The 25,581-nt window shown below is 34.7% G+C and overlaps 1 protein-coding gene across 4 annotated transcripts in view; it reads right to left on the reverse strand.

Moving 5' to 3' along the window:
- The window catches only part of MICU3 (mitochondrial calcium uptake family member 3), a 77,996-nt gene that overhangs the window by 14,692 nt on the left and 37,723 nt on the right, over positions 1–25,581 (reverse strand). For 2 of the 4 annotated variants that reach the window (XM_027529594.1, XM_027529593.1), the window contains exons 4-9: positions 24,857–24,935; positions 21,348–21,395; positions 18,003–18,085; positions 14,498–14,569; positions 11,303–11,341; positions 2,321–2,416 (exon numbers count right to left, since the gene is read on the reverse strand). In XM_027529594.1, coding sequence (XP_027385395.1) covers positions 2,321–2,416; positions 11,303–11,341; positions 14,498–14,569; positions 18,003–18,085; positions 21,348–21,395; positions 24,857–24,935 — 417 coding nt within the window. The remainder of the gene's footprint in view (positions 1–2,320; positions 2,417–11,302; positions 11,342–14,497; positions 14,570–18,002; positions 18,086–21,347; positions 21,396–24,856; positions 24,936–25,581) is intronic. The other 2 variants (XM_027529596.1, XM_027529595.1) reach the window with 2 other exon arrangements.

Genomic DNA, 25,581 nt, shown 5'->3' on the forward strand with positions numbered 1-25,581 from the left:
TACTCACAGACTTTACTCAACAGTTGCACAATAGACATATTGTACTATGAATTTGTTATCTATTATTTTGGCTAGAAAGTGGTATAATTTTTCTGAAAGCGGCATATTCAGATTTTCATTATCACAGGGTTTTACTATCATTGAAAAAAAATCTATGGTTAGAAACAGCTCTGAAATAAGCATATGAGAGGCTAATCTCAAGTTTACCTACATTATGTAAAGAGACCTGCTTTACTCTCAATATTTACATTTTAAAAATAAAAGAAACAAAGAAATACAAATATATACAGATCTAAGCTTTCTTTCTGAACTAATTTGAATCCTGAAATACTGATACTATTAACAATTCATGTTAATAGTATGTTACAGTGGCATCAGTAATAACTGATAAGGAATTATAATGGGTTGGAATTTAACTACAGCTAATTCTCTATTATCCTCTCTAATGTTAGGAAGGTAGTAACACAGATAATCCCTCAATAATTATTTTACCTGAAAACACAAGTTTTGTTTTCTTTTCATTTTTCTTTATACTTCCCTCCATCCAATTTATTTTCATGATGTTTTAATTAAATTAGCCAGCTTATGATTATAGCTGTGGATTGATTACAGTCAATGGTGTGCTAGTAAACTAGCTTGCAAAGGGGGAAAAAAAGCCAGATTTGTGGTGTTTCCAATGTCTAATACACTCCTATCATGGCCACTTTGAAGGTACCAATGGGATGTCACAGAATGCTGAGTTGGGAAGAGATGTGCTGTAAAAGCCAGCCCCAGCACAAGTCTGAAAGAGCAATAAACATCTTTAAGAGATCCTATGCGAATCTTATATATAAGATCTTTGAGTATATGTATGAGCCAACTGGTCTTCTGATATTAAACCTCCCAAGATTTAAATTAAAGCAGATTGTGTCTAACTGTGAGAATTTCTTTCTAGCAGAGCTAAATGAGATTAAAGATAGGCTGGAGGCTGAGAGGCGAACAGTCCGTGCTGGAGAGACAGCAAGACAGAACTGCTAATTTGAAGCTGGGCACAGCTGGCTTGTAGGAACTCTAAGGACTAGTGTCCCCAGTTGCTCTTACTTTTAGGCACTGACTACTATGTGCCTACATAAATGATTATAGAATTAAGCACTTCTAAAATATGTGTAAGTGGAATATCCATTAGCACTTTATGACCCCAAATAGCTAGAATTTAAAAAGGTGATTTTTAAACATTAATAATTACTAGCCATAATCACATCATATTTATATATCACATACAGACCAAATATAGGGCAAAATGCTTTATTTACTTGTTTTAGGATTTTAAAATTGAGCACAAGTGGCAAAATTAGCATTTCTAAGTGTCTACCATGCTCTCGAGATGTCAGTTGAGTAACACTGTATATATGGGTAACAGAAGTCATATCTGATCCAGTTTACTTCTCTAGATATTTTTAAGTGTAATTTTTAAAAACAAAACTTTAGAAAAAGAAATGAGAAGCCAACTTTAAAGACAAAAAGATAATGAAAAATACATTTCTTAGTATTTACTGAAAAAGTCCTTTACGATAAGCCAGCCAGCCATCTCTAATAAAGTTCTTAAAAATTCTTAATAGGAAACATAGAACAGTATTCAACCTATAACACATAGCCCATCTTTTAAAATGAAAAATTCCTATTAATGGACAAAAAGAGAGTGGGGTGGTGGGAGCCGTCCGCCTGAGTGCAGCAAAAAGGTACATGTCTCTATGGAATTCAAAAACAATAATGAGTGATGTAATGGTCGGTCTGCTTTTAATTTTCCATGCACTGGCAATCCTAACCAATATCAAGGAAAAATGTTCCTCCCTTCCTGGACGGACTGCTCTTAGCACAATTCCCCCATGCCCACCCTTGGTAAGCTGCTCACTATGAATAGTGGGAAACTGGATTGTTTACATATATTGTAACTCTAAAGCATTAGATATCTTTTACTAAGTTCATGTAACATTGAAGTTTATAAGGTTAAAAGAGTCAGTGAAACTATAAATAGTATTTTCAAATGTCCTAAAAGTGATCCTAAAGTGAAAAATAATATTTCCTTTTAATTAGGTTGGAAAGTCAAGTTTTCTACAACAAGCAGGTAGATTTAGACAATTAAAGGTGACCTTGCAGCCCCTGCCAGCACAGCTGACATATTCAAATATACCAATTTACATATAGGAATTATTGCTTTCCTAGAGAAAAGGGAAAATACAAAATACATTTTTGGTTTCATCACTGTGACTCTAAAATGAAACAAGGACCAGATTAAGAAAGTGGCATGTGGTACAAGGACCTGGTTGAGGTCCGATTATACCTCTGCGAGGTCTGAGAAGAGTGCTTGGCTTGTGTTACGTCTCAGTGTATCCCAGTAGCTTCTGGAGACGAGTTCCTCAGCATCTGTTTTAAGTACCTGTGGAAGTTTTTAAGAAGCACAACTGAAATCTAAAGAACAGTCCCAAACAATGATAATTTATAGACTCTAATCTCTTCTAGCCAAACTTGAAAAGGAAAGAAAACACACTAGCTTACCTTTTTTGTTTTCTGCTGCACACAACAGTATTGTATTACATCGCCGGTAAACCCAGGCCATTTTCAAAGCGGTAACGTATATAACCACTATTTCTAAGTACAATGTGGCTTTGTCAAAAAATCACCTTCTTCACTCCTGGGCCCATGCCCTTCTACTGAGACACACATCACTTCTAAGAAAGTGTGAAATAAAAATTTTATTCACACCTGTGTGAAGTAAATTCATTTGGAGGAGATTTTGGCAATTTTATAGCAACCCAGGAAAATTCTGCTTAACTTAAAAATGAATTGTTAGCTAGCATATGTTAGTGCATCAAAGAATCAAAATGACCACATCCATACGTTAGAGAAAATTTAGATTAATCCAAAACTTGTCAGAAAGAAGTACGTGAGTTTCAGGCAAACCACTCAGAGCTAACCAAGGATTTGGTAAGTGTGTCTATGGTAAACAGATCAGGTACTTTCTGGTTTATCCCAGGGACACAGCACCAGCTTCCACCTCAGCACAGGCTAGTCTGAAGGTGATAATCAAGATGAAGAAGTGTTGTCTAATCTTCATATGAACTGTAGAACTTCAAGCTTAACTTGGACTATATAAACAAAAGTAATCAAATCTGGTCTCTGTCAGAATTTATCAGGGAAGATTTCACAGATTCTCAGGCTTGGTCTTCTTTGGGTTACTGTAAGAAGAAAAATGCTGCATAATGAACTTAGGGGTGAGTGGCTGACGATGAGAGAATTCTCATTTCTTGTGTGTGTTAATTTTCAAAAGTCCAGTGCCCCTAATGAAATTATAAGCATCTGGCAATTATTTCAAAGACCTATATTTTAATTCATAATTATGAACTAGAAAACACTGCCTACTGCCCATATTTTAATAAACTCTTAATAAAATGTTTCTAATAAGGTATCATTAAGCAGGAGTCACTTATATAACATAGATATATTTACTACCATAACAGTAAACATAGTAATATGGCAAGAGAGTGTGCTCATCACCCCCTTTAGTAACTAAATAAGCTTTCACCAAGTAAAATTAGCTGAGTGGAGAGCTAACACAGTTCTTTCTCTTTTCCATATATATAATAGAACTTCGATAAATGGTTACTAGATTAAATACTTTGCCAAGTTATCTAAATATTTTGACCGTGGATATATTTTTAAACTGTAACTAGAAAGTTGGTATACCATAAAGAAAAGGATTGTTAAACCAAAGAAACTAGAAAATAAGGCTTACTGCACAATTATTAGGAGGATAAAAGGAGATTTGTTCTATGAAGCCAGGCCTCTTCCCTACTTTGAAACACTGGTCACCATCACCCCTTCCAGCCATCACACACAGATTTTGATGACATTAAAAATATTTGCAACATATGAAGGGATAAAATTAGTTTGACAACCTATACTGACATGGATTGCTATAGGAAAAAATGTATGTTCTGAGAATAGAAAAGACAGGAGGAAGAAAGGAAGGAAAAGAGGAAGAGAGAGAGGAAGGAAGAAGCTAGAGTGTGAAGAATTCAGGTACTGGAACCCTAATCCCCAAGGTGATGGCATCAGGAGGAGGTGGGGCCTTTGGGAGGTGATTAGGTCATAAGGCCAGAGCCTGCAAGGATGGGATTGGTGTCCTTAGCAAAGGGGCCTGAAAGACCTCCCTTCTCCTTTCCACCACCTGAGGATGCAGTGAGAGAGGAAGGAAGAAGCTAGAGTGTGAAGAATTCAGGTACTGGAACCCTAATCCCCAGGGTGATGGCATCAGGAGGAGGTGGGGCCTTTGGGAGGTGATTAGGTCATGAGGCCAGAGCCTGCAAGGATGGGATTGGTGTCCTTAGCAAAGGGGCCTGAAAGACCTCCCTTCCCCTTTCCACCACCTGAGGATGCAGTGAGAAGGTGCCAGGAAGTATGCCCTCAGCAACTACCGCACTGAGGCTGCTGGCTTGCTGACCTTGGACCTCCAGCTCTCAGAACTATGAAAACATGATCATTCACCATAAGTCATCCACTTTATGGTATTTTTTATATTGCAGCTCAAGCAAACACAGAAGGAAAGAAGGAAAGAAACAAAATAAGGGAGAATGGGAGGACAGAAGAAAGGAAGAAAAAAGGTGGTTAGAGGGAAAAAAGACTGATTTAGAGATGAGAATATACCACTGTGGGAAGCAGAACAGTGGTGTCCTAAGGTTGTTCATGTCCAGATAGGCAAATAAACTATATATATAGTATATTTGAAAAAGGTTATACCCAGAGATTAGGCAAACTAGAGGGGAAAAAATCCCAAAACAGCAGCCCATAGAATTGGGCAGGAAACTGTCTTTGCTACTAGTGATATTTAAAAACACACAGAAACATAGAACACACAGGAACACACAGAAAACACACAGAAAAATAGAAACAAAGAAAAGAAAATTACATCTTTATAATTTGGGCCAATACAACAACTGTGCCCTGAGACACCATAATCTGAGAACTGTAATTTAAAGTCACACGGGACTGCAGGTCTCTGCAGTGTATCACAGAAATACACCCACACACAAGTCTTCCTGGAAAACACACACCCTTAACCCAGGCCTTCAAGAATCACCACAGACACATTCCAACAAATACATGCTCATAATTTGAGATCGTGTGTGTGTGCTAAGTCACTTCAGTCATATCAGACTCTTTGCAACACCATGGACTTGTAGCCTGCCAGGCTCCTCTGTCTGTAGGATTCTCCAGGCAAGAATACTGGAGTGGGTTGCCATGCCCTTCCATGAAAGAACATAAGTCATCACAAGTAGGAACTAGCAGAAAAAAACAAACAATAGAACCAGAGCTGCAGATTTCAGATGTTGAAATGATTAAATATGGAATACAAAATAAGCTTAATAAATTTAAAGAATATGAAGTTGCATGTGACAGGATTTTTTAGGAAAAACAGACTACTGAAAATTATTAGGCTGATTAGAAAAAGTAAAACTTCTAGAAATGAAAAATGAATCACTGAAATTTAACTGAACTGAATTATATACAGCTAGAGAGAAAATCTAGCTGTAAAGGTAATATGAATGAACTATACAGAATGCAGTGTGAAAAGAAACAATGTGGCAAATTAAAGAGGAGTTGACAGACATAAAACATGAATATCTATGAAAGCTCTAGAAAGTCACAGTTGAGAAAATGGGAGGGAGGAAACATTCAGAGAGACACTGGCAGTAAACATTCAAGAAATAATGAAAGCAAACAATCCTCATATTTGAGAAGCCCAATAAATTTCATGATAAGTAAAAGCAGAAAGATAGATTGTAAGAAAACTGTAGAATAGCAAAGGCAAAGAGAACATTAAAAGCACCCAGAAAGAAAACAGATTAACTACAAAAGAATAATTAGACCCAGAGCGGACTTTTTAATTTCAACAACAGAAGCCAGAAGACTAGAATGACATCACAATTTGCTGAGAACACATGTCAATCTATAATAATATACCTAGTAAAATTATCTTTCAAAATAATGGCATGTATACATATATCAAATAATTATACACCTGAAGCTAATATAATACTATATGCAAATTATGTCTCAATTAAAACAAACAAACAAATCCACAGAAACGGAAGAGACTGGTGTTTGCCAGAGGCAAGTGGCTGGAGGTGGCAGGGAACTGGGTGACGGTGGTGAAAAGGTGCAATCTACCAGGAATAAGGTAAGTCAGTCTTGGGGATGTAATCAACATACAGCCTGGCAACTACAGTTAACAATACTCTACAGTGTACAGGAAGCTGCTAAGACAATACATCTTAGTTTTCATCACAAGGGAAAAAAATTGTAACTATGTGATGGGACAGATGTCAACTAGACTTACTATGGTGATTATTTTGTGATAAATATATATATCAAATTATGTTATACATCGTAAACTGATACCATGTTATATGTCAATTATATCTCAATAAACTGGAAAAAAAATAAGGGCGGAATAAAGAGATTTCCTGAGAGAGGGTTTTAAAAAAATTATCAGAAGATCATCACTTGGGGATATACTTTGTGAGTATAAGATTATGAGATTTAAGAAGGGAGAAATTAAAGAGGTAATTACTGAGAAAAGAATAGCAAATATATAAGTAATTTGAAACAAACATGGCTGATACATATTTTAAAAGTCTAACTTGGTGGATTATAAAATACAAGGGTAGACATTATTGTTTTAAGTACACATGCCAGGAGCAGAAAGAATGGTACTAAAGAAATTTTAAACTCTATTTTTGAGAAAGAGAATAAAGATACAGTCCAATCTAAGACTTTATTATTTTAAGTATATTTACTAAATTATCAAGAATAACTACATAAAGAAAAGAAATACAATGAATGTCTTCTAAACTAAAAATAAATCCAGTTTGTATAAATACAAATGAAGAAAGGAGAAAAAAACAGTATACAGAATGGCTAAAGTAAATCCAAATAAGTTAGTCATCACAGTAATATAAACTGAATTTCCAATTAAAAAGCCCATGTTATCTACCCAGAAAAAAGAAACCAATAAAGTACACAAGATACACTTAAAAAAAGACATATCCAAAATATAAGGGAAAAAATAGGTTGAAAATGATAAACCAGGCTTCTAGTAATGAAAAGCGAGAAAACAATGCCAATCTTCTCACTGAGAACAATTGAAAAAACTAGACAAAATATAATACAGATGTACCTTAAAGCATCTTAAAGACACTATCTGCCTTTTGTACTATATTTTCAGGTACAAAAGCAATGGTGGGTAAAATTTCTGAAGCCTTAGTACAATGACAGCAGTGGGACCAAAGGCCAAAGTCATTACATTTTTCAGAAACTGTCACATTCTCAGTTTCATATACTCACATTAAAATAAAATTCACTTAAGAATATACTTGCTGAAGAATAGAACTCATAATTTTGTTAATTTGATCTTTGAGCACACATCTTTTTAACATTCAGTGTGAAGGGAAGCAAGCATAAAGCACTTCTGCTAATGAAGTACTATGGTTGTCTTGAGAAAAAACATCCAGGTGGTGATTTGTGTTGCAAGGTAAATTAACCACTTTTTTCATGAACCATCATTTTTACTTGAAAGAACACCTGGTAAAACAAACTATGGTTATTTAGACCTTGGTATATGGAAGACATCTTTTTGGAAAATGAACCCAGTGAGCCTGTCGCTTCAAGGGAAACAACTGATAGTATTTGTTGCCCAAACAATATACTGAACAGATTGAATACAGAAGCATCTAAGAGAAACTGGCTGTCTTCTATTAAGTCAAGTGTTAGAGATTTGAAACAAATGTAAAAATACTACTTTTCTCATTACATTTTTGAAGTTATTTTTCATAAAAAATGTTTAGGATAACGTGAGTTTTTATTATTTTTAAATATATGAATAACTACCTTAAAATTTCTGAGTTTTAATTTCTAATATGGTAAATATAGATAAATATATCCAAAATATGAACAAAACTTCTTTGGATTCTCAATAATCTTCAACAATGTAGAGGGGTCCTGAGACCAAAACATTTGAGCACTGTTGCTTATAGTAATTGGAGAAGGTGATGGCACACCCCACTCCAGTACTCTTGCCTGGAAAATCCCATGGACGGAGGAACCTGGTAGGCTGCAGTCCATGGGGTCTCAAAGAGTTGGACACGACTGAGTGACTTCACTTTCACTCTTCACTTTCATGCATTGGAAAAGGAAATGGCAACCCATTCCAGTGTTCTTGCCTAGAGAATCCCAGGGATGGGGGATCCTGGTGGGCTGCCGTCTATGGGGTTGCACAGAGTTGGACACGACTGAAGCGACTTAGCAGCTTATAGTAATAAAAATGAATGAACTAGAACCATTCATTAGATTCAATAACATAGATGAAGCTGACAATCATGATAATGAGTCAAAGAAGCAAGACACAAAAAAACTCATATAATATGATCTTATTTAATTGAAGATCAAAAGTGGGCAAAACCAAACTGTATCATTTAAGATACATAAAAAGGTTGTAAAATGACAAAGCAGTGACTGACATAAAGGTCATGATTGTGATTATCTTTTCCAGAAGGATTATGACTGGAGATATATGGAGGGGCTTCTTGGGGCATGTTTAATTTCTTGATCTATATTATATAGTAAACTTCTATTATTTTTTATTTGATATTTACATTCTATCAGCAGTAAATTTCCAAACTAAAATATATATTTAGAAAAAAATCAAGGAAAGCTTCATCATTACTAGAGGCAAAAATAGATAGTAAAAAACACAAAAAGGGAAAAGTCATATGTTAAAAATAAAAGGTAGTATATTTGACAACTAAAATAGATTTTTAACACAAACACATTTCTAGAGATCTAGGGATAGTATTTAATTAAAGATTTAATTTGCTAAGATGATTTAAGTGATCTAAATATATTCCTATAGAGGCAATAACAAGGCTTAGAAATATATAAAATAAAACTGGAATTACAGGTAGAAATTATTAAGTCTAACATAGGAATGTGTAATTTAACACACTATTTGACCAAACAAGTGGACAAAAAATTAGTAATGATAGAGATTTAAAACACATACTTAATATGTTTGATCATGCATATATTACAACCCTGTACCCCAAGTTGGAGAATATACATTATTTTCAAACAAAGATCATTTATGAATATTGGCACTGTTTTAGTTCATAAAACAAGTTCAATCCGTGTTAAAAAATTATAACTGGTACATTTTTGGACTCCAATGAAATCTGGATAATAATCTTTAAAAATTTGCCAAATGTAAGGCATGTCAAAGTCATGCCTTGACTTTGCATTATTGACTTCATGTTTGCCTTACTTGTTCTTCTGGATGTTTTACATTTCTTTTCACCATAATAAGATAATCAAGAGTTGACTATATAAGAAATATGAAAAGAAGTAGGGTTGTTTGGAACAAAGAAGGCTATAATGTAACTGTCTTCTAGAAAATAAAGGAGCATGTTCAATCTTACACTGTAGGAAGGGATAATCTGACAGAGTAGAGGCAAAATCTACCATAAGAATGATTGAATTTTGGAACTGGCTACTGCAGACACCACAGAACTTCAATCTGTAATAGTAAAATCCAGAGGTACTGCATTTCCTGAAAGAACCTATTCCTAAAGGTAGAATCTGAGGTTATAATTAGTTCCATGAACTACACTCAAATTAGATACTTTATCACTCCAGTTGATCTACAGTTCTGGAAACTAGCAAATAATTGCCAGCTAATTCATAACATTATACTATTTTTCTCTTAATGTCTAAGTAACTACAATTTGTTTATGTGGCTTAAACTAGAACCATATTAGTACCTGTTTCCTTTTAACAATACTACTCTGAAATGTATTATTTAAAAAAAATGCTTGTCTCTTATACGAAAATTATTTATGAGTTTAAAGGAAGTATATAAATTGCCACAGTTGGAAAAATGGCCCATGCAATGACAGATTAGAAAAATAAATAACAAAGTCATAATTATTATTAACAAATTTTAAGCTTCATAGGGCATGTGGCATTAGAATCTCTGAGATTTCCATCTTTCACATTCTATTTTTGAAATAATTAACAGGAATCTTTAAAAATTTTTAAGAGAACAGTAGGCTTTATTCCACGGAAAACAGTGAATTTTGCAGAAAAATTTTAAAGTATCTTGTAAGGAATCAAAACAACCAGTCAGTCATAAGATTCCCATGGACTTGGCTTGTTTTCCAACCCATTCTAGGTCCATTCCTTATGACTTAGATATTTTACATTTATTTTATGCTGCATCAGCCTTTAGTGTATACTTGAGTCTCAAAGAGAATTAGTTTTTATAGTTTGGAATTTTTATTAAATATCAATTTCAGGAGGCACACAGCTAGAGTCTACACTATAATGGAACCTTTCAGTAGGACAATACTGAGTAGCTCACTGTAAATTCGAGAGTTTCTCTCAGGTGGATTTGTATAATTTGAGGGCTCCGTCTAAGTGACTTAAGGATGCCAGGGAAAATCAAACGGACTGTGCCTTTTACATTTAGAAGAGACCATGGCCTATTCTCAGTTGTGTAGCAACTGGGCTAATCCATAAGCTATGACTTTCTGGGAGAAAGAAAAGAACGAAAGCGTAGCATGAGAATACATCTGGAAGATCATTTGCAAGAACTCCCAACTTTTTCAGGAAAAGACGAGTTTGAAGATCATAATCCTCTTTGAGAAACAACATGATACAGTGATATATTGAACATATCAAGTGCCATCTTGTACAAGACTTTTGTAGAGACCAAAGGCAGTAGGCAGGCATCAAAAGTTTTAGGAAGAAAAATGGGGAGAAATACTGAGAACTAGCACAAGTTTATCCATTAATATCTTTGGTATTAGAATTAAGACAAGACTGTACATCAGATGGAGAGATCTAGCTCTTAAAATACCTGTGTCCTGCAGGAGCATAGCCTGAGAATCTGCTCCATAAATTGTACTTAACTCTTCAAATACCACTGAAAAATATAAAAGGTCAATTACTCTACCAGAGTTTTGGGTTCTTGTTCACTCACCTTCACCTTATTTTAATCTAAAGCTAAAGAGAAAGAATTGCTCTGTAAATTTATAATTTTCTTAAAAATCCAGGAAGGAAATAAAAACTGGGGGCTTGGTTTCACATTATTATATTCAATCAATTCCTAAACAGTCTCGATAGTAGATCTGGCTTTATAAAAGAAATAGCATTGTCAAGTATAACAGGTGAGGGCTATTTACATAAAGAACATTTAAAGGGTTGTACATACACTATTAGTAGGAGAATGGTATCCATAAAGTTGAAGACGCTGACATAGAGCACAAAGGGCCAAATGAAGTGTCACATTTCAGAATGAACCCAAGTATAGCAAAAGAAAAAAAAGAAAAAGACGACAAAATAATCAATTAGGAAGGGCAAATCATTATGCTACATTCTCTATAGAGCACGCACACAGTACAAGTGGGATAAATGTTAAAGATGAGTAGCAAAGTTTTTTAAATCTCGTATAATTAAACATTAAGTGAACGTGTGCTCATTTCAACCACTTTCATTATAACTTTTTGATGGAACTATTGGTTTGAATTAAACATGGTACTCCGAAGTACGCAGTTTTCCTGAGACATGCTTCAGCAATTCCATGTGCGATGAGGGGCAGACCTGGATGCAGCAGCATGGCGGTGGGGATGGCATGAGACCTATGCTGGAATACAGTTCAGCGCCTATTAGTGCCATGGACCCAGGCAACTTAATGAACCTCTCTGAGATGGTTTTCTCTTCTGTGCAAAGGTGTGAAGACTTACCTGAGAGAAATGTAATGAGGACTAAATGAGAGTAACATGTATAATGGAGATAGTACAGACCTTAGCACATAGTAAGTGTCCCAAGAAATATTATGCTCATTTCTCTCTTCTGAAGGAGTTCATTTTGATATGTAAATATTTTAAAATTTAGTCTTGCCTAATTTTTGATTTGGGGATGTACTATTCAGTTTAAAATATTCTACTAATTAAAAGAGAATTTCATGTTTCACAATTAGCTAATCTTTTTGAGTATTTATTATATTTCAAACCCTGTTAAGTGGATACACAGTTTAACTCATTTAACCCCCATAATCATCATATGTGCTCATTACTCCTATTCTTGTACAAATGAAGAAACTGAGGCACAGAAAAATTTAAGGACCTAGTTCAAGGTCACAGAGGTAATGAATGGCAGAGCTAAAAGTCAAAACTTGAAAAATCTGACTCCTACAATGTCTAACATAATCTATATATTTTCACCATAAGCTAAATTTCAGTTGTTTCAAAACTCAAAAATCTCATCAGTTCAGATATGCATTGTTTAAAATGTGACAGTTCACATTGTTAAAATGTGACAGCTATTAACAATGTTACCACTAATTATTACTATTATTGTAAAACACAATAAAATATTTGAAGAGCACTGTATTGTCCTAGAGTGTTGCTTAGTTCAGAAGCTGCACTAAAGATTATTTCTGGATTGTTTTAAGAAATAGTTTGGATAGCTAAATTCTATAAGTGAGATTCCAGGAGCATTAATTGAACTGTAAGATAAACACCTCTGGGATACCTATGGAGATCAGTGTCTTTAGCAACATTCATTTCCATATAAGTAAGTGATAGAATACTTAAAAGTTATTTTTATCTGTTCTTTAAGTCTCCTTCCCCATGTATTTGCTAGATAATGTTTCACTGATCTACGTACGTTCATATAAAATAACCCAATTTAGGGTATACTGATATAATTTAGATTTCATAATTCAGATAGACTTTCCCTAAATAATCCAAGTTAATAAAGTTTTACCGTATTACTGTTATGAACTTATTTGCATTATATCATCGGTATTAAATTTACTTCACCTGGGATGCAATGAAGCTTTTGTGCTGACATGGTAGCTTTTCCCAATGTGGGTTGACTGCTATTATTATTCCCTTTCCTCTCTCCCTTTGTTACTCACTTAGGTATTTTAGTAAAGGTTACTGATTAGAATAGGATTGTTACTTTACTGGAAGATCCATAAGTCTTTTCTGGAATTAGTATAAATAAACAAACAATTAAGTGTGTATTCATTGAAACACTATCTACTTTATCATTGAGGTATACCAAAAGATTTATTAACATAATTCAACCTCCTAAATGATATTTTATCAACAACTTGCCTATCCAGTCAATCATTGGCAATCCATGAAAGTTAAAATAATTGTTTACTCTTTTAGTATATTATCAGTAGAGAGTGTCTTCTACAAGTGTCTTCCATAATTTAATCTATTGGGGAGGTTAAAAAAATACTGATAAATATACCATAGTCAAATATTCTGAGAAATAATACACATTCATAATCCTGATAATCTGCTTTTATTAATATAAATACACACTTTGTAAATCTACTGGGATGAAAATGACACCCATCTGCTACAGATAACCCATGTTTTAAAAAACCTAATATATATGGTTGTAACAGTGAAAAAAATAAAAAGTGTTGCAACTCTTTGAAGTTAATTATTTGATTTCCAGATAAACCAATTAAACTATTTCACAGGGCCACTAATTTGCAAATGGAACAATTATCAATTACATACTAGCAAAATTCACCATGTTTCTACTCTCTAAGTACCAGAGGAAGAAATATGATACAGTGGGTAGAAGTATGGGTTTGGAGTTGGCCAGCCATGGGTTCAAATCTTGGCTTTGGCATTTAATAGTTAGGGAATTTTGGACAAGATACTAACCTTTCCAAGTGTCAGTTTTCTCATCTATAACTATAGATAATAACAGAACTGTTTGGTAGATTAAAAGAGAAAATGCATGCAAAGCGTCTAATATAATGCCTCATACTAAAGTCTTAGTACCTGTCTGTTATTTTTATTAAGTGAACCTAGGATGTTGTCAGGCTGAAATATTTACTTGGGACAAGCAAAAAGAAAACTAGAAGGAAAATGGAGGGAAATGTTGCTTAACTCTACCTTCAAAGTGAAATGAAACATTACTCTTCCCAGAAGAAGAATCTATAATACATCTTTCTATGAATGCAAAGAAACATATTATTTCCTTGTTTTTGCTTCAATGTTCATATTATTATAGTACCACTAAATTTACTCACATGTATAATTAAATCTTTGCAATTCACCTTTAAATTTTTATATGCATAATGATCTGTATTAACCTATTATATGATATACCCTTCAAATCTCATGGATAACAACAATATGGATGAAAATGATTTAATGAACATGGTTATGGATACACATGTTTAATATCAATACTTGATATAAATATTGATATCAAAGCATATAAATACTGAAGTTTTTCCACATAAGAACTTTAGAAAGTTTTCAAGAAACAGACAGATCCAAAGTTACAGGCTTTAATTACTATTTCTCAACATGAATAAAATAATTCTTACCTAGAAAACCCACCTGAAACCATTATAAATTATTCTTACCAGCATTGCACGCTTTTCTTCATCTCCTTTAGTTTCTCTCTTTTCATTTTTTTTCCTGAATATTTCTTGAAGCTGAAAAGAAAACCAATCAAAAATCAAACACCTGATAAGAGTTTCTGGGAACCTATCTAATACCCCATGCAAGATATATTCTAAGAACAAAGAAAATAATTAGCTTCATATACACCAAGAACATTAAAACTAGTATGAATACATTTTCTGATACCAGTTTTTTTCCTAAGAAAAAGTTTTAGGTCCAGCATATAGTTTTACTTTATGATAGTATCTCCTACAGTTTAACTTTATTGCTAAGACACAAAGACATGGAGCCTGTGGCATATACATAAAAAGAGATGAAGCCTACTGAGGAATAAAGGACACTGGACCAGAAGTCAGGGGTCTAGGCTTGAGCCCATCTTCTGTCATAAACCAGTTTCATGGATGGGGGACAGGTCCTCACTGGGCTCCAATTTGCTCATACATGAACTGAAGATGGACTGAATGACCTCTAAGGTCTCTTTCAGGTAATGGTAGGAACATGGGCTCTGCATGTCTAACCTTTTGAGCAAGTTACTCTAATCATTTAAGGCTTGTTTTCTATATGGGGAATATGAATAATTTCTTACCTTAAAGCAATATTTTTTTTCCTCTAGCTTTACTGAGATATATTTTTTCCTCTAGCTTTACTGAGATACATTTTTTTCCTCTAGCTTTACTGAGATATTTTTTTCCTCTAGCTTTACTGAGATATAATTGATAGGTCTTATACAAATAATGTTGTGCAGAGTAGACATTACAAGTAATTACTTAGCACAAGCACATTGCCTGTTCCAGTATTCCTGCCTGGGAAATTTCATGAACAGAGGAGCCTGGTGGGCTACAGTCCATGGGGTCAGAAAAGAGTCAGACACAGCAACTGAGCACACATACTCTGTTATACATGGCATTATTTCCTGTTTAAAATCTTCTTTTACACATGGAAGCTTAATTTTATCTTTATCTCAGTTTTCTGGTGAGGTCCCTGTTCTTGTCTGTGTAATTTGAACCGCTATCTCAATTCTTTTACTTCACTTAGTATGGCTAGAGCTGAAATTCAAAATGTATTCTCTCCCAAGATATATAATAACAATTTAAAACTACAGTACAAACAGTAAATTATTTTATTAACACATATATTCCATACTTTATCTTAATGAAAAGTTTTTCTTTTTAGCAAGCATTATTAATATTCGCTTTATAAACAGGCAGGAGGATCATAGATTTTACAAATCTATTTTACAAGTCTACAAGTAACTCTGCCCAACTCCACCTCTGCTTTTAGGAACTCCTAGCTGTTGATGTGCGTGCGTGCTAAGTCACTTCAGTCATGTGCAACTCTGTGCGATGCTATGGACTGCAACATGCCAGACTCCTCTATCCATGGGATTCTCCAGGCAAGAATACTGGAGTGGGTTGCCATTTCCTCCTGCAGGGGATCTCACCAACCCAGGATTGAACCCTAGTCTCTTACATCTCCTGCATTGGCAGGTGGGTTCTTTACCACTAGCACCACCTTGGAAGCCCTTAGCCATTTACAAACAACAACAAACAATAAAACAGTATGGCCACTGCAGAGTAGACCATTGCTTTAAAGGAAGAGCAACTTTTTTAAGAGTGTAGAGTAGAAACAAACTGAAATTCTACAAGAATGTTTTACCTCCCACCTCCACAAACAGACAGGAGTCCCACACACATCTACACAGGCAGCTTCCAATGCACTGAGTTCCAAAAGGGAACCTTTAAGACAGTGGGGTGGAACTTGGCCGTGTTTCCATAGAAAGTCTGTTGAAGGCTGTTTCAATTACAAGGCCCATTCTTAAAGTCCTAAAGTACAGCTGAACACTATCATGACAGAGCTCTAGTGAACTAAGTCTGCCCATCTTAGGATGTTAGCAACGTCTCTCTACTGCAACGAAACTCCCCACCTCCGCACCATCGTGAGCAGCACTACAGTAAGGGATCCTTGGTGGGCCCAGCTCCCCAGACTTGCTCAGGGGCTGTACTTGGCCAAGGGCTACACAGAAGCCTTTTGACAGATCCCAGTAATTAGTTCCCTGCTTCCTTTTGAGCAGCTGCTAATTTGTTCTGGTGAGGATTTCCCTCTCGCCTCTTTCCTACCATGGGAAAGAATGATTTCATAATTTCTCTTCTGTGCTCCAGCCTCTGAAGAAAATACTAAGCTATCTAAGAGGTTTTCCAAGGGATTTTTATTGGCTTGTTACAAAGGAAAAACAGAAAATGAAATGGCTATTTATGTTATTTTCTGCTTCTCTTTTTGCTAAGAGAGTAGAGGTAAATATTGAGTTGCACAAAAAGGCTAAAGCTAGACCTTGTTACTGGGAGGAGTAAACCAATGTTAATCTCTGTTTTGGAGAAAATCAGAAAAGGCATTTTGCCACAGACATAGATATAGGATACATGGGTAAAAAGAGAGAAATTCCAGAAGGAGAGGGTGGTTAAGATGAGTGAGTAGCTGATGATGCTGCCAGACCAGCACCAACATGGGACCAGTCAGGTAAGAAAGCCTGAAAGACAAATACCAAGAACACGCTTATCAGCCCTTGGTCAAAGACAAGGGAAGGCAATGGGAGAATGGGCTAAGACTGGAATACAAGGCAGGAATGAGTGGAAGAGAAAAAAAATATTGTAAATCCTTTAAAGAAAAGGAAGGGAAGTTTCCACAGGCAGGCAAAGAGCTGCCTATGGCTGGGTGGCTGATATGACAGGGTCTGGGTGTGTGTAACAGCCCAGGATTGCCTGTCTCTCACTCCGTGGAAAATATACATTTCAAACCTCCAGAATATGTGTAAACAATTATAATCATCTTCATGTGTGTGTGTGCTCAGTCACTAAATCATGGATGACTCTCTTGAGATCCTATGGACTGTAACCACTAGGTTCCTCTGTCCATGGGATTTTTCAGGCAAGAATACCACAGTGAGTTGCCATTTCCTTCTCCAGGGGATCTTCCCACCCAGGGATCAAACCTGTGTCTCCTGCACTGACAGGTGGATTCTTTATCACTGAGCCACCTCAGAAGCCCTATAATCATCTTTATACACTGAATAGATTTATATAGTGTAAAAATAATTCAAAATAAAGTACATGAGTATAATATACTGTATTAAGGTAAAAGCATAATACTTTTACTCTTTTTTCAACAATGTGCTGTGCTTAGTCACTCAGTCGTGTCTGACTCTTTGCGACCCCATGAACTGTAGCCTGCCAGGCTCCTCTGTCCATGGGGATTCTCTAGGCAAGAATACTGGAGTGGGTTGCCCTCCTCCAGAGGATCTTCCCAACCCAGGGATCAGACCCAAGTCTCTGGCATTGCAGGTGGATTCTTTACTGTTTGAGCCACCAGCGGAGCCCTTTTTCTACAGCGGTATTCTAAATAATGCAAAAACATAAAAAATATAAGTAAGCAATATATGTATTGATAAAATGTAACCAATAATATACATACCACCAAAAACTCCTTTTTATCCACCATCTCATTGCCATCTGTGTCAAACATGTTGAAAGCTATTCTAAAACCTGCATGTGGCTCTGCCAGACAAAAACAGGGTATTTGTGAAATGGAAAAATGTTTTCAAAGTTCAAAATCCACATTAGTTGTAAACAACTCATATTCTGTGCAGAAATGCTTTAACCAAGAAATTAAAAGCAACATGTTACTATTAGTTAACTATAATAAAAGCTATAGGTAAGTATATATACTTCTGCTTCATATATTAGCACACTTAGTAACACAGTTGATAATACACTTGAAATCTACTTGTGTGATACTTGCTGCATATCATTAACAGTAAAATCTGATTACCTTCCTTCCAAAAATAAATATTCTTTCTTTTCCAAAGTCTGTCAGTTTGTTTGAAAAGAAAATATCATCTCAGTACATTTGAAATATTTTTAATATGTCAGCTAGTTAGAGCAGAAGAAAAAAAAAATACAACACAATGGCCCAGCCTAAAATCCTGGGGAAATTATAACAGAATGACCCACACACAAAAAAGTCAGGCATGAGAGATTACATACTTGGGGCTGAACTTCCAGAGGCTTCAAATACAGAAATATAAAATAAAAAGGACTTGAATAATTAATTCCTTATTTCCCCCAAATACAAGGAAAAACTGCTTTTCTGAGAAAGACTTTCATACACTATGAACTGCTGTAATTGTATGAAAATTATAATAAAATTCAATACCTCTTCTCCTTCCACTTCTAAAGCAAAAAGAAGAATGCTTGGACAGAAGAAAACTTGAACGCATCCTTCAAAGCAGATCTCAGTGTACATGCCTTTTTCAAAACATTTGACCTGTTTTGAGATGACTGGCAAAAAGTTTAAAAAGGGACCTCCCACAGGTACATTTGCCACTATGTGTTTTGAAATTGTGAACCCAGCAAAGCGAAGCACATAGACTTGCTTTCTTAACCAGTAATAGCTGTCTCTGAAAATAATGGAAATGAAAGCTTTTTATGCAAGTTCATTTTTTGCATGTATTTTAGGAATCTAAACTTACTTTCATTCTCACTCACTTGAGGAAGAAATAAAAAGTTACACCATTTCCAATGACCAAGGTTTAAGCTTTAAAAAGATCTTGAAGATACACACAGAAAGAAGTCCTCACAAGCATTGTTTGGAAGGGAAAATAAAGTCAAAGTAATAAAAAGTAAAGGTGGGGGGGGGTGGGAAACTATAGACAGCTAACATGGATTATCTAGCTCACTTCCTGTGTGCTTAGTCATTCAGTTGTGTCCGACTCTTTTCGACCCCATGGACTATAACCCGCCAGGCTCCTCTGCCCATGGAGATTCTCCAGGCAAGAATACGGGAGTGGGTTGCCATGCCCTCCCACAGCGGGGATCTTCCCAACCCAGGCATCGAACCCAGATTTCTCACATTGCAGGCAGATTCTTTACCATCTGACCCACCAGGAAAGCCCAAGAATACTGGATTGGGTAGCCTATCCCTTTTCCAAAGGATCTTCCCGACCCAGGAATTGAACGGGGGTCTCCTGCATTGCAAGCCGATTCTTTACCCACTGAGCTACCAGGGAAGACCCAACCAACACCCATAATTACAGAAAAGTTAGGGTCTTTGAGTGCTGTGACTTCATTTGGAATTCAGAACTCATCTTAGAAAAAGAGTTTAAATTGAAAAATTATAATTAAATAACACCCATAATGTTTTTTGGGTTTTTTTGTGTGTGTGTGTTAAGAGTCACAGCACTCAAATATCCTAACTTTTCTGTAGCAAGCAAAAACCACTATATGGGATTTTTTCTAACATGCTAAAACCAATCCTGTCCAAACTCAACATGTGATTTTCCTCACCAGTTTTGTTTTACTTGTACCTACCACTATGCTGGTTCAGAGACTTATAACTTCTAATTTTGCATCCAAAGTTGTTCTAGCTAACAAGATAACTTTGGAACAAGTCTCTGAGATACTCCTTGGCACCCACTCCTCTAATTTCCATGGTGGCATTCATCCTTGACTGGACTCAAAATCCATGGCTTTCCAGTCTGGAACGTCCTCAGGCAGTATTATAATTAACTGCACAATACTTACTTTTCTTCAGTCATTTTAAATGATTTTGAGCCAGGAGAAAAAAAGCAAGGAAAAAAAAAAAAGGCAGTAATTTTTGAAACAGACATGTGTGCACACATACACAACACATTTCCCAAACTTCCGGTGACAGAACTCCAACATAACATTATCCATCACTAAATTCAGAATAAAACAGTGGCTGTGTTATCTTCCAATCATAGAAGTACAGGAATTTTAAGACTGGTTTCTAATGATGCAGTTTTATTGATGTTCTTTTTTCCAACACATCTCCATAAATATCCACAATTGGAAATTCCAATAGTCACTTTCTTGTGTTCATTTGCCAGTTAGTTTCTGAGAGGCTACCATGCACCTGACACTGTTCTTAATACAGAAATGAATGAAAAAGATAAAATCTTTGCTATTGTGGACCCACACAGACAAAAACATGTAAACCAATAAACAAATACTTTCAAGTAGTTTCCATGCTATGAAGAAAATACAACACTGGACAGGGAGAAAAAGGGAGAGGTAGAAGAGGGAGCTATATTAAGGAGAGTGGTTAAGTAGGGCTTCCCTAAGCTTTCATGTTTCAAAGAAAACCTGAATTATTTTTATTATTCGGAGGATCTTGAGGAAAAGCATTGATGGTAGCAGGAACAGAAAGTACAAATGAGACTTCAGGGATTTAAAATGTCAGATAGATGGTTGGAGCACAGTGAACTACAGGGTGTAAGTTCCCCCATTAAATGCAATGAAACTTAACTGAACACTTTAGTAAACTCTTCATATATTTCAAAAGAATTGCTGCATATGAAAAGAACAGAACAATGAAGCTGGTGGAGGATGTATGATGGGTCTCCTGATAGACTCAGTAGTTAAAAGACTCATTCTTTCACACTAATCTTGCAGAAAATGTGATTTGAATGAATGTAGCAGAAAATTTACAAATTATTACCCGTCCTTACCTTTAGGCTCCCACATAGATTAAACCACAAGGATTGATGTAGGATATTAAATTCTTAATTTATGAGCATTTTATTACTATACCATAAGCCGTAATCATATTTATGGTTTTGACACTTGACAGTACTATTCTTAGCATTTTCCACTGGCATTTAGACATGAATTTTGCAAGACAGCGTGGATAGAACTAAACTGATTTTCAAAGTATGAGAATCTAAAAAAAGATTTATTTCCCAAGGTTATGCTTGAGAAAGAAAACTGCATCAGAAATAGATTTAAGGAGTACACTTACTTGTTAAAATACATAAAAGAAAAAGATACTCTGTGTAAGAAATCACACCTAGAAGAAAAATAGTATTAGTTATGCTGTATATAAAATATTTCTTTCATATTTATCAAGTAAAATATTATTCTTATAATAGCTGTAAGTAATAGTTACAAAAAATTCAGACTTTAAAGAAGATGCTAAATATTGTTTTAAATGAGACCAAACTATTACCATAAGATCAGAGCAAAAGAAGGAAAAAAATAAATTTTACTTTGTTTCATATGCCCTCTTAGAAACAAAATTCACATTAATGCTTCCAGATATATTGACACAAAAGCAAAATTATTAATAATATTTACATATAGCTGTAAATTTTAAACGTGTTGCTAGAGCTTTCAATATATGAATCTAATTAAAGATTAGAAGGTTGAAAATGGTTAACTCTGTGAAGTGCTTAATGACATCTTAGACCTCCTTAAATAAAACATTTAGATATTCTTGCTTAGAGATTTGACTGCTGTATTGCATTCAAAAAACACAACTCTATAGCTATTACTTTTCTGCCTTTAAGTTATCATTCATTATTCTTGACACATTTCATGCTTCTATTAAGTCTAAGAAATTTTAATTTTAATTAAATGGCTTACACTTTCTGCATATTGCATCCTGAGTTCTCTGTAATCTCATAATTATAAACTTTAAAAGGAGTTTGTTAAGTAAATAAAAATATACATTCTGTTACTCAAATTCTTGCTTTTGAATGATAACACCCAAAACTAGAATTAATGGCTTAATTGATTTTCCAAGCAGATCCTGAGAAAATTAAAATCAGGAATAAGGCAATAATACTTATCCAGATATGAGACAGTTCTCATGTTTGGTAAAACAGTATAAAAATGATCAGATCGTGAACCTTAAAACTCCACTTTACCTGATGCTCTTTGAGGCTATCCTCTTTGTTACAGAACAAAGAGAAGAGGAGGCACTGTCAGGCGGTCTGTCAGGAGAGGTGAAGGCACTGAGCTAGGAGGCCTGAAAGCATTCCCGTCTTTTGTTTATACTAGAATATTGTGACCTATAGACATAGTTCTGGTTGATTGCCATGAATGTTATGGGAGAAAGATTCTGGAATGGTCAATGTGTATAAAGATACAATACCTAGATTCCATAGGGATCCCTCAAAAAAAAAAAAAAAAAAAAAGAATTGGAAATGGGCTCTGTAGCTCCACAATCCAGTCTCATTGACTGTTGTTCTAACTGATGTGGGGGAATACACAAGAGATGCCAGTTAGTGAAAAGAAGTTCAATGCCTGCTGTACATCTTTTAATTGATAATCAACACAAGAGTCCCCTCAGTGAAGGATTACTTAACAGTAGGTATCTTGATCATGAGTACTACAGTAGACACTTGTTGGAAGTAAGGAGTTTTTGAGGTGGTGTCATCCACAGCAGAGAAAAACAAAGTGAGAAGCTCATGATAAAATTTAATAGAAATGGTCAAGGAGAAGAGAAAATACTACTAAACATGAACTGTAGATTCATGCTTTTAATTACAAAAATGGAGAATCATAGACTAATCTTTCAATTTGTTTTAAGGTCACCCAGAGTCAAAAATAAAATAACAGTAAATGCTAAGCATATAGTAAACTTGTGATCTTTAGAAAAAGAGGATAAGAAAGATGCCAACTAGGTTTCCTTTAAAAGTTCAATTTAAAAAATTCTAAGGGAAGTTCCTTTAAAAGCACCACAGTGTTTAGTTCCTATATCCTGATACATTACAGCTGGCTATTATAACTAAGTCTGTGTAATTCATGTTTCCATAAATGTTACATACCAATTAAATTTTGGTAAAACTAACATTTTCTTGCTGGGTTGTATTTTAAGCTGATAGAATTCTTTGTAAGTTAGTCTTCAACAGCTCTAAAAACTTAAAGATTCCTCTTCCACCTAATCTCTTTATTAAAAAACAAGACTATAACTCTTTACTTTACCTAACCCAATGGTTCTAAAACTTGGGTACATGGATTACCTTGATAATCCCATCACTATGACATAGATCTGCACTGTTCTACAGGGTAGCCACTGACCACACAGGGCTACTTAAATTTAGAAATAATTAAAAGTAAATAAAATTTAAAATTCAATTCCTCAGATACAGTAGCCCCATTTCAGGTTCTTCATAGCCACAACTGACTCAAGGCTATGGACTCTAGGGATATGGACATTCCAGCCACTGTAGACAGTTCTATGGGATAGCATTGAATACATTACCTTCCCTGAAAAAAATATACAAATCTGCACACAACTTAAGTAGGATTAGGACTTGCCTAAACCTATAGCTTCCAGATTTAAGCCTCCCTTTAACTAAAAAGAATTTCCTTCTTCCATCCATTTATCTTTCTTAGATTGTATTTGATCCAATTTTATTTTCCCATGAGAGGTATCAAGGAAATACTTTTTACATTCACCAATTTACCCCATTCTTCTGAGCTTTGAACTTTCTTGATCCTATCATTCCACTCTAAGATTTGAATGGCAATCTTTAACACAACTTCCAGAAAAAAATTTCTAAGAACTTTAAAGATATCGTAGCCCAGACTTCACAAAGATGTATAAACCCTAGTTATGAAAAGCCTACAATTAAAGATAAGGTGTCTCCTCCATCCAGAGTCCATGAGATCTAGGTACAAGCAATTTGAATTTCTAATTCTACTTAGATAAACATATATGATTTATAATTACTCTTTTAAAGTATTTATCTTCATGTTAAATATATTATTTTCAAACCAGTATTGGTTAAAAGTGATAGAAAAGAAAAAGGTAAGTTTATATAATTGCTTTATATTTTTATTTTGTATATTCTTGTATTTGAATATAAAAATATATATTTCTAAGAAACATTCCTTGCTAAGATTAAAAGAAATTATATTGATTAGTTTCTACTATAAATATTTATAAAAAGTACACTGTAAAAGAAAATTGCAATTACAGCTATATAATTTGATTGCAAGGACATACATGAATTAATGAGTTATATAGATGTGGGTAATACAGTAAGTTGAAACAATTGGATTTTGCAGTGAGTTTTGTCTTTAAAAAATGCTCAAATTGTACAGCCAAAAGATATATCCAATAAGCTTTTCATACTGATTAAATTTAAGAAAATCTGTAATCCCCTGGAAGTAAACGGAAAGAAGAAAAAATAGATTTGGAAATCAGTATTTCTGAACAATGCTTTCTGTAGGTAGATATAATACTTCTCAATATGGTTAAAAAAGGGTTTTTTTAAACTGTTAAAGTTCACTTTGTTGGAAGATATGAATAATGTATCATAAATAAAGTAACCTTAACCTCACTATCAAGAAACATTCATTATTAATATTTTGGTATTTTTCTTTTTAGTTTTTTTCTCTCTGTACACAGACACATATATAACTGTAAAATTATTTAAGCATGAGGAAAATATACATGTATAAATAGTATAAGCAATACAGTGTCAGTACTAAAATACATAAATACTAAAGTTAACTTACCTTTTTCTTTAAGATTTCGAAATAGCTTTGATGATCCTTTCCAAACTGGTGGTGTTTCTGATAGCATTTGATTTAATTCCTGTTACATAAAGTATCATTATACTGATTAACATAACACATATATAACATAATATATAACATAGTATATATCATTATACTGATAAACAGGTAAGCCACTATTTATAAAATAGACCAAAAATATTTAAATGCCAATGCAAAAAAAATTCTCTGCTTAGAAGACCTCAGATAATGGCTGTATTTATACTACTATCTCTGTGGTCCATTCAACAGTAAAACCCAATGACCAAAAGTGTAAAAGTAAAAATGAGTGATAAAGATGCTACATTAAATTCAATTAGAGCTACAAAAAATTTCAGATAAATGTATTAATTGGGGATATATAGTACTCTTGCCTGGAAAATCCCATGGACAGAGGAGCCTGGTAGGCTGCAGTCCATGAGGTTTGCTAAGAGTTTGCTAACAACTGAGCGACTTCACTTTCACTTTTCACTTTCATGCATTGGAGAAGGAAATGGCAACCCACTCCAGTGTTCTTGCCTGGAGAATCCCAGGGACAGAGGAGCCTGGTAGGAGGCCGTCTATGTGGTCACACAGAGTCGGACACGACTGAAGTGACTTAGCAGCAGCAGCTGCAGCAGGGCTTCCTTAGAGAAGGCAATGGTGACCCACTCTTGTACTCTTGCCTGGAAAATCCCATGGACAGA

Source organism: Bos indicus x Bos taurus, chromosome 27 (genome assembly GCF_003369695.1).
Source record: "Bos indicus x Bos taurus breed Angus x Brahman F1 hybrid chromosome 27, Bos_hybrid_MaternalHap_v2.0, whole genome shotgun sequence".
Taxonomy (NCBI): Eukaryota; Metazoa; Chordata; class Mammalia; order Artiodactyla; family Bovidae; genus Bos; species Bos indicus x Bos taurus.